The sequence below is a fragment of the Chiloscyllium punctatum genome, chromosome 25 (genome assembly GCF_047496795.1).
Source record: "Chiloscyllium punctatum isolate Juve2018m chromosome 25, sChiPun1.3, whole genome shotgun sequence".
NCBI lineage: Eukaryota > Metazoa > Chordata > Chondrichthyes > Orectolobiformes > Hemiscylliidae > Chiloscyllium > Chiloscyllium punctatum.
Genome location: NC_092763.1, coordinates 22,484,366 through 22,505,223, shown reverse-complemented (window position 1 = coordinate 22,505,223; position 20,858 = coordinate 22,484,366). Strand labels below are relative to the sequence as shown.

General features: G+C 38.9%; 1 protein-coding gene across 5 annotated transcripts in view; it reads right to left on the bottom strand.

Annotated features, from left to right (window-relative positions):
* The window catches only part of klhl13 (kelch-like family member 13), a 204,633-nt gene that overhangs the window by 2,793 nt on the left and 180,982 nt on the right, over positions 1-20,858 (bottom strand). For all 5 annotated transcript variants that reach the window (XM_072594813.1, XM_072594810.1, XM_072594814.1 and 2 more), the window contains one exon: positions 9,596-9,709. In XM_072594813.1, coding sequence (XP_072450914.1) covers positions 9,596-9,709 — 114 coding nt within the window. The remainder of the gene's footprint in view (positions 1-9,595; positions 9,710-20,858) is intronic.

Below are 20,858 nucleotides of genomic sequence, written 5' to 3'. Positions count from 1 at the left end.
TTTTACAAGTGTTGGGTGAGACATAAATATTAGTCAGGACACAGTGTAGGTGATTGGGAGCTGGAAAGGCCAAAATGTATAGTGGGGTGCAAGGGAAGAGAGATCATTGTAGAATGGGAAGAGCAAGCTAGTGGTGATGGTGTGTGATTGGTCAACATAGCATGGGGAATGTGTACAATAGGACACTGTGACATGGATCAATGATGATGTGACATGTAGTAGGAATAGGGACACGAGAATACAAAGTGGGGAATAGGGGCATGAGAATAGGTGATGGAGCCAAGAAAGGTGGAGCAAAAGGTGGGCTTTGGGGACAGGGATGGGATGATGGGTGGAGGGGTCACGGAAGGACACCTATTGGGACCAGAGGGATGACATGCCATAATTGGACAAGGAGTTATCAAAAATTCCCTCTGGCAGTGGAATAGTATTCCTGCTCTTTCTGGATCCAAACTAATACTTGAATCAATCAATGTGAAAACTCAAGGCATTTGCCTCTCTTTACCTGTTGAGAGTTTGGACTCCATAGCAGCAGCAGCAGCAGCAGCAGCAGCAGCAAATTTTAATTATACTATACAGACTAGATTTGGAGATCAGTTAAGTATCCACTTGTCATAACTTGCCTAATTAACCTTGGAAATCTAATGTCATGTTTTTAATGGCAAGTTATGAGAGACAAACTGAAGAGGATTTTGAGGAGAAGTTATTGGATAAAGGGAATGAAATCAGTATGGTTTACATTCAGAAAGCATTGATTACACCATCTAAAAAATATATTTTTTGATCTATTTTGGTTATCTGGAAGAGGAGGAAACACGACAGCCGGGAAAGAAGGGTGGTTGACGTATACTCAAAACAGAATTAATGAGTCGGCTCAGATTTATCAAGTTGGAAGTGATGTGCCCCAGAAAGCAGAGTGGGCTCACTTTTATTCTCTATAACGATGATTCGGGTTTGGGCATTGCAAGGAGAACCTTGAAATTTGCTGAAAAAAAATAAAAAACAGAAAGAATGTAGTAAATATTAAGTAGAGAAATGAACAAAAATAACTTGTGTTTACGTAACACTTTTCAAAATCACCTAAACATCTCTAAAGGCTATATAAGCACTGAAGTACTTTGGAAGTAAGATCATTGTTTTCATTGGGAAACATGACAATGCTGTTTTTGTGAGCATGCTATGTGCACACTGTGACAGTGAGTGCTGGTAATATGGATTTCCTATAATGTTCTGCCAGTGACAAAGATTTATGTATGTAAACTTTTTCAAGTATGCTGTTTCTGCATCCGTTAAAATTGTGCCATGTTGCCTTGAATCATTCTACCTTTGAAACTAAAAATGTTCCATTTGATATCCTGCAAAGTACAAACCTACTTAGGGTTTCTTATTGACTGCAAGGAGGAAATCCATTAGAAAATACAATTATGTCACACATTATCACTCAGATCTTTACCATATTTTGCAAGATAGTTTACCAGGTGACCAGGCCCTTCAAAACAAATGGTGGATGCAAGCTAAATGCGGCAATTTTTGGAAAACTTTTTCTGTTGAATTAAATACCTCTTTGAAAATACTAAATTACCTTTGCTAGCAAACGTACTTGAACAGATACCTGCTCATGAAGCAAATCCTGCATTTCTGTTGTACCTTTCCGTGGCTTCAGAATGTCTCAAGGCAGCCAATGAAATACCAAGTAGCTTTGTTGTAATGTAGGAACAGTCCATCTCAACCTTGCAAAGATGGCATTAAAGGTGGCTCAAATTGTGAAGAGCCTGTAGTGTTAGGCTTAAAATGACATCTCCAAAACCAAATCTTTAAAGGGTTAATTGGACAAGGTAACAAGCAGGAGAATATATGAAAAGCAGGCTGCATGTAAAAGCATCCTGTTTCAGCTGGTGATGACCTTGCCTTATTCTTGGGAACAGGTTGTTTTGTACTGACATCTGGATTGAGTTGCGAGCACCACACACAGGATTGCTTGGGAAATACTCAGAATGGCAAGACTGCACATAATGTTAGATTCAGAACGGTATTAATTGGGGTGACCTTTCACCATTGGAGTAAAATTTGCAAGACCAATGCTGTGAAAACTGAGACAGAGCTCCAAGTGCCAACATCACCCAGGAGTCCTCAACACGAAGAAGGCAGACAGATTTACTTATTGAATATGTCTAAAGTAGTTTAAGCTAACAGAATCACAGCTTGCACCTCTCTAAAGCAGGTTAAAATAATAAATTTGCTTTATACTGAAACGCATGTGTCATTTTGACCAGACCATAAGGAAGCCGTTTGACAGTTTCAGCTCAACCTCCTTCAACTGAAGAACTGCCAATCTAAAAGCAGTTGAAAACATACTAACACAAGAGTTCGGAGTAGAAGTATGCATCTGACTGCTTGATCCTGCTCTGTCATTTAAAAAAAATCATAGCTGATTCAGTTGTATCCATAATCCATTTGCCCCACCTACTCCTGATAAGCTTAACAAAAAGCTAAATCTCTGCCTTAAAAATACTAAAGGACTCTGCTTCCACTGGCTTATCGGGAAGAGAGTTTCACAGATACACAACCCTTAGAAAACACTTCAAATGGATAACTCCTTGTTTTTAAAAGGGGACCCCCTGGTTCTAGATTCCCGTAAAAGAGGAAACATCCTTTCAACAACTACCTTGTCAATCCATCTCAGGCTCCCATGTTTCAATTAAGTCACTTCTTGCTCTTCAAAATTCCAGCACGTATAAGCCCTGTCTTCCAAGCTTTCTTTATAACGTGATACACCCATTCCAGGTACTAGTTGAGTAAATCTTCCATGAACTACTTCCACCAGATTTACATTCTTCATTCAATAAAGTGATAAATACTCTGCACAGTACTTCAGATGTGACTTCAAAAATACCCTACATAACTGAAGTATAGCCTCCCAAATGCTGTTTTCCATTCCTTTCACGATAAACAATAACATTCTTCTACACTTCCTAATTACTTGCTGTAAATACAAACCAGTGATTCATGCACAAGGATACCAAATCACACTGCAAACTATCAGCATTTAGACAATATATCTTTTTCACTTCCTATCAGAATGGGGAATTTCATATTTTCTCACATAATACTCCATTCGACAGTTTTTGAATGGGCAAAGATTCATCCTGATTCCTTTGGAACCTCATTGTGCCCTCTTCACAACTTCCTTTTCTACCTATTTATGTGTCATATGTTGCACTACTTATTATTCTGCTGTACTCAACAGATAAAAAGATAACTGAACTAGATCAGTGACTCCAGGTAAACCATCGTCCTGAGGAGGTTTGACTTGAGAAAGGTGACCATGGCACTGCTTAACTGTTTTATTCTCCAGTTGGGAGAGACATCAACTTCACTAAAGACCCCAAATTATTTTCCACCAGATAAAAGTAATTAGTAACACACCAATTGGAAGTTGAAACATTTCAATGAGTAAATACAAGTGCTCTTCCATTGGATTTTGTAAAGAATACATGCACCAGACCCAAGAATTTAAGATAGTTAAAAGAGATAGTGCTGAGTGGAAAACTGTTATTTTGTACTAGTTTTTGATGACTCAGCCACTTGCCATTCCACCCATATTCAGTGCTTCAAAATACCGTGCTTTATTCAAGTAGTTATATCATGATGGTTTAGTGAATTTTGCACGACTACCCAAATGCATTTGCGTAGGATAGAGGCAGAGAGGTTCTCCACCAGATCAAACAACAAAGATCAAAGAAGGATAAGTTTAAAATTAGAGCCAGTGAAAGCAGAATGCATAGGGATTTTCAAAAGGATAGCAACACTTTTAATTCTCTATTCCAAATGCTGTGCTATGTGAAAATTGGAGCTTTCAAGATAGAGATCAATAGATACCATTAACTCTGAATCATTAACTGACAAAAACCCAAGGGTATGTAACATAATTTGGGTAAATGGAATTGAGGTTCAGATCAACCAAACCCATCAATTGAACGACTGAACAGAAACGAGGGGTCAAATAGCCTACGGTCTGTTCTGATATAACGCGATAGTTCCGTTCCTGTGTTATAAGAAAATTGCATGAATAGTAATACCATGTAAACCAATGGGACCAGAATCGCGTTACAGCTAATACAGGTAAGGAAAGTTTGCATTCTACAAATAATGACTAAATTCTTCAATCGCATTATAGCCAAATCGCATTGATCGTGCATTATAGCAGACATACTGTAGTCTTGGTTGCTCTGAAAAATAAGAACACTTCAGTGGATAGAAATAACGAAGAAACTGGAAAGACAAAGATATTTGCCTGCATAATGTGTTGCAGTATGAAATGTTTCTATCCTAATCGGAAATGACTGACAATCAGAAATCAGTCCTGGTCCACACTTTGGGAATATACTCTAAGACCAGGTTTAAAATGAGCTGCCAATGTCAAACATTCAATTTGATCACCACTTGAAAGAGGCAAGTCATGTTTGGGACACCGCAATACAGAGGCAGAAACTTTGATAATCATACTTCCACCTGAAAAACAAGTGTTGCAACCAAACCAGAGCTGATAAGAAAAAATTTTAAATGTTCTAACCTTCTAGTGGAATAATGAGCTTGCTCTCCAGGGCCACTTATTGCAAATTTTCCAATAAAACAATATCAGTCAGTTAGAAGTGTACATACGAGGCTGAAGGAGGGGTAATTCTGTTAAAGTTCATGAAAATCACAGGGAAGGAGAGCCATTACAGGGTTCTGGCTTCAGAACAAATCAGCAACATTACATTTGCAATAACAGTTTAAAACTCCACCAGCCATGAATAAAAAAAGATTTCTACTTTGCACAACTGCTTGTGGTAGGAGAGAAGCTGACTGTAATAGCAGTGTATTTTTCATCTAAATCAGGATGGTTTTCAGATGGTTATTTAAAATATCTAATCTATCTTTTAAAGAAACATATGGTTAGAAATGTTCATGGCAATAAGGAATAAATACGCCAATTCATACACAACATCTTTATTCCAAATAATATACAGGACATTCTTCAATAGTCATGAGCTTTTCTTGTTAAATACAAATTGACCACCTTGAAGAAAGCTCCACTCGTAAGGTACAGTGGTGTTTAAACTATGTGCTCACTTTTAAAAAAAGTATTTATATAGTGAATTTTATACAATGTAATCTCAGATCATCCTTAAGTACTTCACAGCCAAGATACCCAAAATATCTGTGAAATGGACTTGCATAACGTAGGAAGCATGATAGTCAATTAGCAAATAGGAGATTCCCAGAAAGAATAAAGAAATAACGAGTTGACAATCTGCTTTAGTGATGTCCCAGAGAAATGCATGAATATGTACCTGGGGATTGGCTCCTATTTAACTGTGGTGACTTTCATATAGTTCGAGACTTACTGATTTTTTAGCCAATATTTTGGTTTAATATTATCATTCAAAAATTGACTTCCCCTTTTTAAGAAAATAAATAGTTACAACAGAAATGGTTCTAAGAAGATTCACTAATCTGTCTCCTGCATGTGTAGTCTTTATCCGATGAGGGATGGTTCAGCAGCTTGGACCTATATCCATTGGGGTTTAGAAAAATTAGGGGTGATCTGATTGAAGCATTTAAACTTTGAGGAGATTAGACAAGGTTAATGTTGAAAGAATGTTCTCCCTTCTTGGGAGATTTTAGAATGAGGGAATAGTTTAAAAACTAGTAGCTTCATGTCCATGAGAATCGTCGCAAGGATGAGAAACTTCAGTCGAGTATAGATTGGAGAAGTTTGGACTTTTTTGAGGGAGATTTGAGAGAAACATTCAATCTCATGGGAGGTTTGGTCAGAGTAAAGAGGAATAAGATTTACGCTTGTAAAAGAATCAAGAAGAACAGCTTTAAAGTGTTCTGCATTGGAAGCAAATGCATGGTCAGAAACAACTTCGTTTCACAGTGAGTAGTTTGATTTAGGCTGCACTGCCTGGAGTTGGAGGGAGGCAGGTTCAAAGAAGGCATTCAATAGGGTATTTAGATTAAAAACATGCCAGGGGTTATGGGAAAATAAAACAAGAATTTATTGAGAAATCACAATGCTTACAGAGCTGGTGCAAACATGGTGGGCCAAATGGTCTCCCCTTCCACACTGCAACAAGACTGTGATTTAAGATAAAGATGAAGCAAATAGTTTCCTCTCAGAACATCATTAGTGTGTGGAATTCTCTTGCCCAGACAGCAGTGGAAGCTGCCTCACTGAACATATTCAAGTTAGACAGATTTTTAATCTGTAAGAGAGAGTCAAAACCAGACAGAAATGTGAAGTTGAGGCCACATTCAGGATAGTCATGATCTTACTGAGTGGTAGGACACACTGAAATAATTTTTTGGAGAATCAACCAGGGAGCAGGCTATTCTGGATCTGGTATTGTGCTATAAAGTGGCATTAATAAATGATCTCTTTCCTCCAGGAAAGAATGATCACTGTATGCTAGAATTTCAAAGTGCGTTTGAGAGCGAAAAATTGTACTTTCGTACCAGTGTTCTGGAGTTAAACATAGGCATGAGGACAGATTTGGCCCAACTCCACTGGGGAGGAAGACTAAGATAGTTGATAAGTGATACCAAGTGTTTAAGGAGATATTCAATTCCTCCCAACTAAAATATATTCCTGAGAAGGAGAATTGAATTTTTTTTGGCGAAGTTGGAGGGGGGGGCAGGAATTAGAGCGATAGCAAGAACAACATCCATGGATCCAGGTTAAACAGAAAGTTAAAGATCTCAAAGACAAAAAGTAGGATTGTGAAGGCCAGTGGAAGGCTGGAAGATTAGAGAACTTTTAAAGATGAACAAAGCGTTACTAAAAATGTCATAAAAACAGCAAAGGTAAATTATGAAAGAAAACTAGCACAAAACTATAAAATCATATAGAAATGCTTCTTGAAGTATATAACAGAGAGTAACTAAAGTGAATGGTGTGCCATTGGAGGATGAGATTGGAGAGTTAATAGTGGAGAAAACAAAAATGATGGAAAAACTAACTCAACATTTTGCCTCGGTTTTGATAGTGGAGGACACGAGTGCCATCCAGTTGTAACAGGTATCACAACAGTTTCGGAAGCTTAAAAATCATCACTTGGGAAAAACTACTGGAATAAACTATTGAGATTGGAAACAGACAAATCATCAGGGCCTGATGACCTACATCATAGGGTCATAAAGGAAGTGGTAGCAGAGAGAATGGATCTAATGACTATGATATTCCAAAGGAAAGGTTTCAGTGGATTGGAAAGATGCCGATATAACATTACTAAACAAAAAGGGAGGCAGAAGGTAGGAAAATATAGACCTATAGAAAAAGCAATGTTTTATGAAGGTTAAATCATGTTTGACTGAGTTGCTAGAGTTCTTCAAAGACATAACACGAGGATCCTCAAGATATAGTATATCCAGACATCCAGAAAGCATTTGATAAGGTGCTACACAAAAGTTAATTTCAAAACGTAAGGTCACATGGGGCTAGGGGTAACTTATTAGCTTGGACAGAAGATTGCTAACTAATGCAAAAGAGAGAGAGTCGAGATAAATTAATCTTTTTCTGGTTGGCAAGCTATAACTCGTAGATGTCACAGGGTACTATATCCAAATTTGCAGGTGACACTAAAATAGGTGGGAAAATAAGTTTCAATGATGAAATAAGAAATTTACAAATGGATTGGGTTAAGTTAGGTGAATAGGCCAAAATTTGGGACATGCAACTTTATGTATATAAATCTGAGATTATCCATTTTGATTGGAAGAATTGAATGGCAACTTATTATTTCCCTAGGAGGGAAACATCCTCTCACCATCCACCCTCTCTGAAAACCAGGGGTACATAAGGAAGACAAATGGAATTTTGGCATTTACTCCTACAGGGTAGAGTACAAAAGTCAAGAAGTGGTGCTGCTTTTATAGTTATTGAGCACAAGTTAGTTATGTTAGTTATTGAAACCTCACCTGAAGTATTGTGTATACATTTGGTCCGATTACTTCAGGAGGGATACAGAGGCATTAGAGGTAATTCAGAGAAGGTTTTCTGGATTGGTTTCCAAGATGAGGGGTTTGTCTTACGGAGAGAGTTTAAACAGTTTAGGCCTATACTCTATGGAGTTTAGAAGAATAAGATGAGACCTAATTGAAGTATTTAATATACTAAACGGGATTGACAAGGTAGAATCAGACATGATGTTTCCTCTTGTAGAACAAGAGGTCATAGTTTTAGGGTAAGGAGTGGCAGATTTAAAACAGAGATTTGGAAAAATTACCTTTCTAAAAAGATTATGCATCTGTGATTCACTATTCCAGAATGCAGTGGATTCAGGGCCATGGGTAAGTTTAAGGAGATAGACAGATTTCTAATTAATAATTGGTTTGTACGGTTATGGTGAGTGGGAGGCTGAGATGAGATCAGCCAGAATGGATTGAAGGGCAATTGAAGAGACTAAGATCCACTTATGTTAGGAGTCAAGTATCACACCACCCAAATTCGTAGGGCTGAACTGCCCCTAATTTCTATGACTCCTATTCAAAGTTCGTGTATAATTTATCTCAAGACAGGGAGACCTTGATAGGCATAAATTGAATAGTACTTTTCCTACAATACTACAGTGCTTACATTTTGAAACTACTTAATTGGCTGTGAAGCATTTTGGATGTCCTTTTGTTGTTTAAAAACAGTAAGTACTTTTTAAATGCAAGTCTTTTTTTCATTAAATGTATAGTACTGGAGGTAGCGTTCTCAAATGATTCACCTTTGCAGGTCATGGAAAGGAGAAATGAGTCAAAAATGCAACGTAATTTATAATTTTGCACAGGCTCTAGTGACTTGATTGACAGCTGTGCCCGAGTTTAAACTAAATCAGGTATGTGAGGAGGCTCTATGTGTTCAGTTCAGCAGTCAATCTTTTGGTGACCCTACAATTACACTTTGCAAAAATGTACAACAATAGACCAAAGCTTAATGCTACGTTGGGCGATTACACGGGAAAAATACCTGTGTTGTTTCAATACTTAGAGAATTAGAACTGCTGTAAATAATTTGTACAGTTCACTACCTTGTTTAATATTAAATAAATTTCACAATTGCTAGATTTATCTGAAGCTTGGTCTGATTGAGCTCATATTGATCTATCCAATAACTGACAAGGAAGCTGTCCAATGCAATATCTAATAAGCTAGAGGACAACTGTGTAAGTTCTTGGTTTGACCCTGGGATCTTGCTACAGTTGCCAGTTAGAAATGTACTTTGCATATGTGGAGCCCAAGATCCACTAATGTCAGGAGTCAAGAATCACACCACCCAAAACAGGTACTTAAATGGAAAAGTCTAAAATATAATTTTTTACACAACAGAGGGCAATACTAACTTATTTATGATTCGTGATTATGCTTTAGTCAAAAGATATAAAATAATTTATAAGAAAAGGAAGGGTTTGGAGGTATATGGGCCGGATGCTGGTAGGTGGGACTAGATTGTGGTGGGAAACCTGGTCGGCATGGAGGGTTTGGTCCGAAGGGTTCTGTTTCCATGCTGTACATCTCTATGACTCTATAATATGCCAAAGCAGTAGTTGGAAGGAAGAATTACCTGAAATGTACATAAAACCACCATAAACAGTTCCAGCATGCCCGTAATGAGGTTCATTCATTTTAGCCACATAGTTCCACTCATTGGTTCTCGGATTGTAGCACTCTACAGTAGCTGTTGTAAAAGAAATGAAAAAATTATTATAAAATTCAATAGATGCTGCAAATTATGATGAGAACCCTTTTTTGTAAAGCATCACTGAACAATGTTCTACCATTATTAGTTCTGTGGAACTACTCTTTGTGTCCAACAGTTAATGATTATAGCAGAGAACCTTACCATTAATATCTATTTTAATATCACAATGATATAGGTGCCCATTACTCTGGAAAAGAAAATGCTATTTCATCAATTGGAACTGTCATTGGTGGTAACATGTATTACGCATTTCTCCGGGCCATGAGAGCACTTTATACAACACTCCTTCACATCCATTACATCTGTGATTTATTTGCCTTGTCTACATTCTCCTTCATTAAAACCTTTGAATAGCAGTGAAATACAAATGTTTAAAAATATAGCATGCTCCTCTGAAATTCTAATAAAACAACAATTGTGAAACAAAACAGAAAATAGACATGTTTTCTTTAAGATCAAACAGGTTTTAAAAAAAAATTAATTGTGAAGGACAGCAACGCTGCAGTGTGAAGTGCATGGATGTAGGAGACTGTTTTCGGGGGATGGGGGGCAGATTTGACTTGGTTAACTTCTTATATCTATAAATTACTAGAAGTCTCAAAATTAATTCCCAAAAAAGGGAAGGATTTTAAAAATATATACATTCGCAGTATTTTACGGAGGCCAGATATTTGCAACGAATCAATGTCTATGACTCTTTGACTCTATGGCTCATCAATGTAGCCCATACTGTAGTATATAAAACAGTACACTGAAAGGGAGAATGATTTATAATCTCCTACTGCACTAACAGCATTTATTAATTAGTTTTGTGCAAGTGGTATTAGACTACCCCAGTTACCTCATCAAATGTAGAAATGAAATTGCACATCCATTTAATTACTTGCTGATCTTTCACATTCTATAAATTCAGATTGGGACCATAGCCGCAAACCCCACTCCCTCCACCACTAATGCTCAGTAACGTGTACCAGCTACAAGACACACTGCAGAAATTCACCAAAATCTGAAGATCGCACTTTCCAAACCCAGGATCACTTTAACCTCAAAGATTAAGGATCAAAAGACCACAAAATATAGGTGCAGAATGAGGCCATTTGGCCCCTCAGGTCTGCTCCATCATTCAATTATGACTGATATGTTTCACAACTCCATTTCATTGCCTTCTCCCTGTAACCCATGATTCTCTTACTAATCAAGAACCTGTCTTCAATACACTCAATGACTTGCCTTCACAGTCATTGTGGCGTTCCACAGATTCACCACCTTCTGGCTGAAAGAATGCCTCCCCCATCTCAGGTCGAAAGGGTCATCCCCTTTGCTCTAAGGCTGTGCCCTCAGGTCCTAATCTCTCTTACTAGTGGAAACATGTTCTCCATGCCCACTCTATCTAGGCTTCTCAGTATTCAGCAAGTTTCATTAAGATCTCCCCCTCAACCTTCTAAACTCCGTCAAGTACAGACCCAGAGTTCTCAAGCCGTTCATCCCTGGGATTATTCTTTTAAACATATGCTGGATCTTCCCAGACTCCAATGATTCCTGAAAGATCACCATGACTGCCTCAACAATCTCCTCACCCATTTTCTTCACAACAATGGAGTGTGGTTCCTCAACCCAGGTGATTTATCTATATTCAGACCTTCCAGCATCCCCACCATCTTTCCACCTTTGTCTTAGTGATAGATATTACACTAATTTCTGACCACTGACTCCCTTGAAGTTCTGGTATGCTACTGATGTCTTCCACTACAAGACTGAGACAAGGTACCTACAGAGTTCCTCCAGCTTTACTTTGTTCCCTAAAACTACTTCTCCACTCTCACTTTCAATTGGCCAAAGTCCATTCTAGCCTTTCTCTTACCTTTGTATATCTAAAAGACTTTTGCAATCTTCTTTTATATTACGAGCTAACAAACTCATATTTCATCTTATCCCATTTTATTTCTTTTAAGCATTCCTCTGCTAGTTTTTAAAGGCTTACCAAACCTCTGACTTCCCACTAATCTTCACCATGTTGTATGCTTTTTCTTTTGCTTTTACGCTGCCCCTGACTTCCCTCGTCAGCTGCGGTTGTCTTGTCCTCCTCTTAGTATTTTCTTATTCCTTGTGGTGAGTTTCTGCTGTGCCTCCCAAATTACCCTTGGAAAGTCCTGCCATAGCTGCCCCATAGTCTTCCCTGCTATGCTCCCCTTCCAATCAATGGGCCAGCTCCTCCCTCATGTTTTTGCACTTATCTTTACTCACTTACAATACCATTTCAGCATATCCCTCTCAAACTGCAAGGTGAATTCTATCATATTCATGGTCATGTCCCCTAGGGGTTCCTTCACCTTAAGCTCCCTAATCAGGTCTGCCTTATTACACATTACCAAATGTGGTGGGCCCTATGCTCAGATATTAGTATCATTTATAGCCATGAGTGAGGTGCTAGAATACTGGAGAGTGGCTACTATTTGAGAAAGGTGGTTAGGAAAAGCCTGGAAACTATCAACCATTGAGCTTGATGTCAGTGATAAGTTGTTGGAGGGGATTCTAAGGGACAGGATTTACATGTATTTAGAATGGCAAAGACTGATTGGGGTAGTCAACAAGGCTTTGTGCATGGGGGAGCTTGTCTCACTAACTTGATATTTTTGAAGAAGTGACAAAGTGGAATGAAGAAGTAGAGCAGTGGACGTTGTCTATATTGACTTTAGGAAGGCATTCAACAAGGCTCTGCATGGTAGACCAGTTAGCAAGGTTAGATCAGATGAAATCCAGGGAGAGTCAGCCATTTGGATAGAAAATTAGATGGAAGTTTGAAGTTAGGTGGTGGTGGAGGGTTGTTGTTCAGACTGGAGTCCTGTGACCAGTGGTGTGCTGCAAGGATTGATGATGACTCCACTGATTTTTGTCATTTATGTAAATGATTTGGCTGAATATAGGAGCAATGGTTAACAATTTTGTAGATGACACTGAAATTGGTGATGTAGTGGACATTGAAGGTGGTTATCACAGAGTACAATGGAACCTTGATCATTTGAGTCGATGGGCCAAGGAGTGGCAGAAGGAGCTTAATTTAGATAAATGTGAGGTGTTGCATTTTGATTAGGCAAATCAGGGTACGAATTATATATTTAATGGTAAGGTCCTGGGGAGTGTTGCCGAACAAACAGACCTTGGAATGCAGGTTCATAGTTCCTTGAATGTAGAGTCGCAGGTAGGCAGCATTGTGAAGACGGCGTTTGGTATGCTTGCCTTTATTGGTCAATGCATTGAGCATAGGAATTGGGATGTCATGTTGCACTGTACAGTATATTAGTTAGGCCACTTTTGGAACATTGCCTTCAGTTCTGGTCTCCCTGCTATAAGAAAGATGCTGTTAAACTTGAAAGGGTTCAGAAAAGATTTACAAGGATGTTGCAGGGGTTGGAGGGTCTGAGCCATAGGCAGAGGTTGAATAGGCTAAGGCTGTTTTCTCTGGAGCATCAGAGGCTGAGGGGTGACTTTGTAGAGATTTATTAAAAAAATGAGGGGCATGGATAGGGTGAACAGCCAAGGTGTTTTTCTTAGGGTGGGCGAGTCCAAAACTAGACAGCACAGGTTTAAGGTGAAAGGGGAAAGATTTAAAAAGGGACCTAACGGGCAACGTTTTCATGCGGAGGGTGGTGTGGATATGGAAAGAACTGCCAGAGGCTGGTACAATTACAACATTTAAAAGGCATCTGGATGTCGGGTACACGACTAGGAAGGGTTTAGAGGGATATGGGCCAATTGCTGGCAAATGAGACTAGATTAATTTAGGATATCTGGTAACCAGATATCCTAAATTAATCTAGGGATTAATTTAGGGATTAATTCGCATCAGGGACTTTTTTCCATTGAAGCTCCTCAACTTTACTAATACAGATTCAACACCTTCTGACTCCAAATCACTTTGCGCTATCACTTTAATTTCATTTTTTATTAACAAGGTACTCCCACCCTGTCTGCCCATCTGCTTGTCCTTCCGATAGGACCCTAGCCTTGGATACTTAGTTCCCAGTCCAATCCCCTGGCAGCCGTGTCTCTGTGATACTCGCAACATCGTACATGCTTGACATTTACCTAGTTTCATATACTGCATGTAGTTAAGCACAACACCTTCACAACCTTGCTTTGACTGTGCCCCTTCTCATAACTTTTCTATAATTTTCCATGCAAGTGAATGCACTTCCCCTACTATTTAGTTTAAAGCACCATACACTGCACTAGTTATGTGATTTACCTGGACTCTCATCCTAGAATAAATCAGGTGGAGCCTGTCCCATAGAAACAGCTACCTCCTTTCCCCAGTAATGCTGCCAAAGTCTTATGAAATCAAAACTTGCTTTTCCTGTATCAATCTTCGAATCACATTTTTACCTCTTTAATCTTGTTCACCCTTTGCCAATTGGCTCATGGCTCAAATAGTAATCCTGAGATTACCACCTTTTTGGTTCTGCTTTTTAATTTAGTCTTTACCTATTCATATTCCCTCAGCAGAACCTCTTTCCATCTACATCACTGTTACTTTCATGGACACAGCAACTGGGTCGATCACTGCCCCCCCCTCCCATCTCCCTACCCCCCACTCCATTTTCTTCTGCAGCTCAGATGAGATATCCTGAAAACAGTCTCCAGTACAGCCTTTGGGACTCTCGATCCTGGCAACAAAGAACAGCGGCTATTTCCCTGAGAATCCCAACCGCAAGTACAACTATATTTCTCTTTTCTCCCCATTCTTGAATGGCTCCCTGTACCACGATGCTATGGACAGTTTATTCATCCTCCCTACAGCATCCACTCTCACACACAGAAAGCAAGAATCTCAAACCCGTTAGACAAGCTCAGGGGCTGATGCTCCTTCATCATTACCTCCTGGATCCGCTGTCTGCTTCACCTGCAGTCACACCTTCCTGTTCCTGACCATGAACTGAATTATAGGTAGTTAATCTAAGGGGTGCTTACTGCCTCCTCAAACACAACTCTTCCCCCTCCCTGATGTGTCGCAGTGTTCAAAGCTCAGACTCCAGCTCATTGACTCTGAGCTGGAGTTCCTCAAGCAACTAACACTTGCTAAAGACACGGTCACCACATTAGGGTTCCTCCAGCTCCAACATCTTGCAGTCATAACACATCTTCTGGGCCTGCATCTTTTTTTTATTTACTTAATTTGTAATTTGATCTTTAAAAGTTTCATACTCATCTTTTAGTTTGTAATCTGTAAATATTTTCTCTATTTTCCTTCAATCTACAAGTAACCTAAAACAGATAGTCAAATTAGGAGCTATTACCAATCAATGGACTTACGGTTTTGCTGTGATATCTATTTTTGTGCTGGGTCCCCGATCCTGGCTTCAATTTATCCTGTAAAAATACCTTACTAACTACAAAAGAGCACCTCATCCCCTCTGCGCCAAATTTCTATGCTGCCTCCAGATTCCCTAAACTATATATTATTCACAGCAGGATAGCTGATACATGGGAACTGCACAACCTGCAAGCTCCTCTCTAAGTCATTCACCATCCTGACTTGGAAATATATCACCATCCCTTTTCGCTGAGTGAAAAACCTGCAACTCTTTCCCCAATGGCACTATGCACCTACCTTCAGCAAATGGACTGCAGCGTATCAAAAAGACAGCTCACTACCACCTTCTGAAGGTTAATTCGAGATGGACAATAAATGTTGGCCCAGTTAACAGAGCTCACAGCCCATGAGTGAATTTTTAAAATGTTTTGTTAAATAACATTATACAGGCACGACTGATATGCTGAAGCAGCATTCAACTGCAGGAAGCCAAGTTGCAACTCACTGTCTGCACTGACGTTTATGACATGATTCTGATATACTGGATTTCACTTAGGCTTGCATTTCTGCTTAGGAATTAGTATCATACTAAGAGTTTAGTTTGAGGATATTTCAACAAATAATCTAAGCTTTGGGTCAGATTACAATTTTGCAATATCATATTTAAGTAGCATGATGGCTCAGTGGTTAGCACTGCTGCCTCACAGCGCCAGGGACTTATCCCACCCTTGGGCAATTGTCTGTGTGGAGTATGCACATTCTCCCCATGTCTGCGTGGGTTCCCTCTGGGTGCTCTGGATTCCTCCCACTGTCCAAAGATGTGCATATTAAGTGGATTGGTCATGCTAAGTTGTCCCATAGTGTTCAGGGATGTGCAGACGAGGTGGATTAGCCATAGGAATCACAGGTTACAGAGATAAGGTACAGTGGGATACTGTTCGGAGGGTGGACTCGATGGGCTGAATGGCCTGCTTCCACTGTCATGTTTCTATGAAATAACAAGCCTTCTCATTTTCTACTTTCAATAAATAAACCTGTAAGCATGCTCTTATTCAGATTTCTGTGAGCTATTTTCCACCATGTCACCATTCTTCCTCAGAAATTACTTCACTGTGAATTCTAACACTTCTGTAAATTGCCAAATACAATGAATCTGTACAGGGCTGCTGTGGTTTATACCTTGAATGTTTAATGTATATTTCTAACTCTGAATGCCAGTTTAACAATCCTGGTCTCTTGGAATCTGTACAAGATGGATTTCAACTATTTGGTATCTTCACATGAAAATACTGCTGATGGTTAACGCTAGCCTGATATATAATGGCAGGTTTGTCTAACTGAGAATAATTATGCATCTGTAATTGTTCATAAACTTCAGTACGATCTAGAGGAAATTCCATTGTTATGCATCCCAGCAGGAAGCAAACCTTGTTGAAAGTTGCAGAATTTTAGTTATAACATGAGTCTTACAACACACTACAGTGTTAGCACCACGTAATCATTTCAGTTCTAAAATATCAGTGTACCTTAAGAGTCAACCATTAACGTCAATTAAAATTGTAAATTAAGTTGCTTTTACACTACATAATAACAAGATGGCTCATTTCTAAGATTTGCGTTATGGGAAAATAAAATCATGAAAAGCATCAACCAATGTCAATACTGAGTACCGGATGGCACCCTTGGTGCAATTATTAAAAGGCTTTGTTTCAAACCAACAGATTCTTATGAGATATGGGTCAGTCTTAAAAGGTGCTTTGGAGCCACATATGGTATTTATGTAAAAGTACTGACAGCATTGATAAGTAAAATTCCTCCTGTGCTCAGGCTAGGTTGCACAATTCTCTCTTCCCTTGTCCCTCTCACTATACTTAACTGTAGATTGGGGGCTACTCCATGCATTATTAATGTTCCACTCAACTCAGCAACTATTTCAATCTGTCGAGTGTATGTTTTTCCATAGTTTTTTGATAAAAATGAGGTATAAGTAAAATCTGTTAATTTGTATTTGAAATAATTAAGGTCAAACTACTGTCGCAATTTGAATATAGGAAAAGAGAAAAAAAAAGACTACAATCCAGCTGGTTCACATTCCATCTGATATAATGATACATGCTACAATAATGGAGGAGTTGTTGAATAATCATGATTATCAGTCTCTTCATTAATCCACAACAAAACCAGACATGAAGCAAGGATAACTCCAGCGGTCTGGAGTTCTAGCTACGAAGTAAGCTGTTCTTCTCAAACCAATTCTGACAGAATAGCTGTAAAATCACATTAAACTGCATCCAAAAAATGTTACTTTCTGAAAGTGAACTATTACATTTTAACTTGATTGAATCAATGCAATGTGTTTCTGCCATCTCCTAAGGGAGCCTGTGCCACAGATTGTCCACACACTCACTGACATACCGTTTACACCAGATTATATTTAAGCTTACCTCTTTCTATTGGAGGCTGTGTCCTTTGGTTCTACTGTTCTGAGGAAGGTGAAACAGCATGCCATGACCAGCAAAACTTAACCATTTTTATTTTTTCAAATTGTTTCTATGAAACAATGGACATAACCACCTATATGATGTTTCCTAATCAACATGTTTAGAGATGTTATTGTACACCTCTGGAGCAGGTGAGACTTGAAGCCAGGCCTCCTGGCTCAGGAGCAAGGACACTACCACTATACCACAAGAGCCCTAATTAATCACTTATTTAATTTCAACCTATTTTCCCAAGCAACCTGTTCAAAGATATTATTACATAACTCTGGAACAGGTGGGACTTGAACCCAGGCATCCTGCTCCAGGAGTAGGGATACTACCATTGTGCCATGAGGACTCCTACTTCATCACTTTTCAGTACTAAAGTTGCATTCATTTCACCAGTTTCCCCTCTCTTTTCCTGTGAAACTGTGGCTAAATTCCATCAGTGCATCTCACTCCATCCCCCTATTCCCACAATCAATCATTCTTATCTTTTCAACTTCCTTTCAAATTTTTCTCATGGATTTCTTTCATTTCCAACACTGTTAATCAACTGACAGATTTCTAACAATGACTAGCTAACCTTTGTTTATAGCATAGCAGTGTTTACAATTTCCCTCTCTCTGGGGCAGCATCTTGAATCCCTCTTTCTGTTGAACTCCATCAGCTTAGCTTAAAATCACGCTTGGAGTTGGGTGGGAGCCTTCTTTGCTTCCATCAAGTTGTTGCCTCCCCCAAGGCTGTTGACAACTGCGCCACTAAATGTAACAGACAATGCACTGGATTCATTCGTGACACCAGAGACAAATGTCCTTTGAAAGTAGGCTGTTTCAACATCGATAAGCAAGTTCCCACAGGAGACATCAATGCGACATGGTGCTTGAGAAATCATGGGCTGGAATATTATTGTCTGCATTCCTACAGTTTCTCCATGAAGTGATCTCGGTGATCCCTGCTGCTCAATGGGACTACTCAATCAGCTCTCTCAATTCAATTGTAGTTCTAATAGCATTTTAAGATTATAACATGTATAATATGCTAAAGTTTCTGCATTTGGTATCAACATATAAATTCCATGTAGGAGGCAGTAAAGAAGGAGAAAGTACAGTATGATTGAATACTAAGGGCTTTCGCCTGAAACGTCAATCTTCCTGCTCCTCAGATGCTGCCTGACCTGCTGTGCTTTTCCAGCACCACACTCTTGATGAAATTAAGAGCAGTGTGTCTTAACTTGCATAAACATAAGGAGACCATTTTACTGTATGTTCTGCACCAAATCAAAATTCAAGAAATAGCAGTGAGTGGGTTTTACATTTTGCAATTAACATGCCCAAGAGTATGATCTCACCGATAAAAGCCTGAAGAAAATATAGATAAAAGAATCTACATATAGATTGTTATCACAAGGAATGCTTATGGGAATGCCCCCTCTCAAAGAAGTTCCAGTTTAATGAAAACAAACAACATCCAAAATGATTCTTGGCAACTGTGCCTAAGCTAATGGAGAAACCTACTATTTTGTAATCTGAGCTATGGGTATAATTAGATTCAACTGCCACAGTAAATATCTGCCAACAAGGAATGGTATTTCTCCCCCAAAACAAGATGATTAACCATGAATGCACTTGTGCTGCAAGAATTTGATTTCAAACCAAAACAGGTATCAAACTGACTCCAAAGCAAAGTGTTTCACATGAATGCTCCAATTGCTGTACAAACACACTGAGGGAATGGTAAATAGTGACTTTTATAAATATACTTGCCAAGGCTGCATTGGAACTTCTTTTGTTTTAAATATGCTTCCCATTTCCAAAACAGATACAAAGGGAAGAGGCCAAAATAGCAGCTAAAGGTGTGTGAACGTTCCTTCGCACTAACTGCAATCAGAATTAAAGGGGTTAAGACTGAACCGCAGAATGACCTTGCTTGCATTTAATAAAACATATTCCCAATGCCTGTCTGAATAACTTCTGAGGAAAACTGATAAATGATGTAAATGACAATATTTGAAGTTTATAAAACACTCTGGACAGTGCAGCAGCAATTATTGGATATCAATATTGCTCAGATCACAAAATAAAACTCAGACATCAGTTATGACTATTGCCTTCAGTGTTAGCTATGTCCAAAGGAAGATGAATAACAAACAAATACTTTCTTGCTGATCCAAGGAAAACACAACAGTATGACACGCAGTAATGGTGAGAGAATATAAACAAGGAGGAAATACCTTGTGCAATACATATTGGGGTTAAACAAGGTACTCTGACTCAAGATACTGGAAATATTATCTATGGGGTAACCAGATTTTCAGTGAAGACCAAAACAAATCTACCATGGCATTCAATCGCTGTGAAAATACGACTGCTCTTTTATCTGCCAACACTGTGGCATGTCTGGCCTGTTGAATCAATACTGGTCCTCTGCAGGAGCAAATTTAGCTTATCCCACTCAGAGGGCATTTCTCTCGGAATCTCTCAGCCCTAATACCTGCTTCATAAAATTTTTCTACACCCTACCGAACGTTCCCATTGTTCCTGGGCTGTGGTGCTTACAATTTAATCTAATACTTCAACTAAGTGTTTTATAAAGGTTCATACTAAGTATCTTGCTTTTATACTTTATGTCTCTATTTCTAAAGCCTATGACCCCAAAAGTGTTTTTACCACTTTCTCAACCTGCCTTTTTAAATGATTTGTCCACATGTACCACCACATCTCCCTACACCTGCATACTCCTCATATATTACTAGTCCTCTTTCTTCTTCCTCAACTGTACCACTTTACACTTTTCTAAATTCATTTTCACCTATTTACCATTCATTCCATCAGCCTGTGTTCTCTTGAAGACAATCACTCCTCCTCAATTTTCACGATACTCCCATGTTTTGTGTTCTTTGCAAATTGTGAAATTGTGCCCTGTACACTTGAGTCTACACTTGATCAGGAAAAACAGTGGCCACGGGAACAACATTGTATTCCCTCCTCTTGTCTGAAAAGCAGCCAATCACCGCTCACACAAAAAAACCCAAGAACCCAAAAACCCAAATCCAGTGACCCTTCTTCAGCTGTTCACAACTCTGCAGTTCCTGTCATTCATCTAAATGAGTGTCCAAACTGCCACTGTTATATTCCATGAGATTCAGCTTTGTTAGTAGGTCTGTTATACGGCAGTATAACCAATGTCTTTTGGGAGACCACATACACACCCTCACCAACACATTCCATTGCGTCATCAGAAAACCTGGCTGGTTTTACTTAATTCATATACATTTGTGCAAGTGACAGTTCATTTTCTCTTAGAATTGTTATTTCTAAAAGCTTTGCACCAC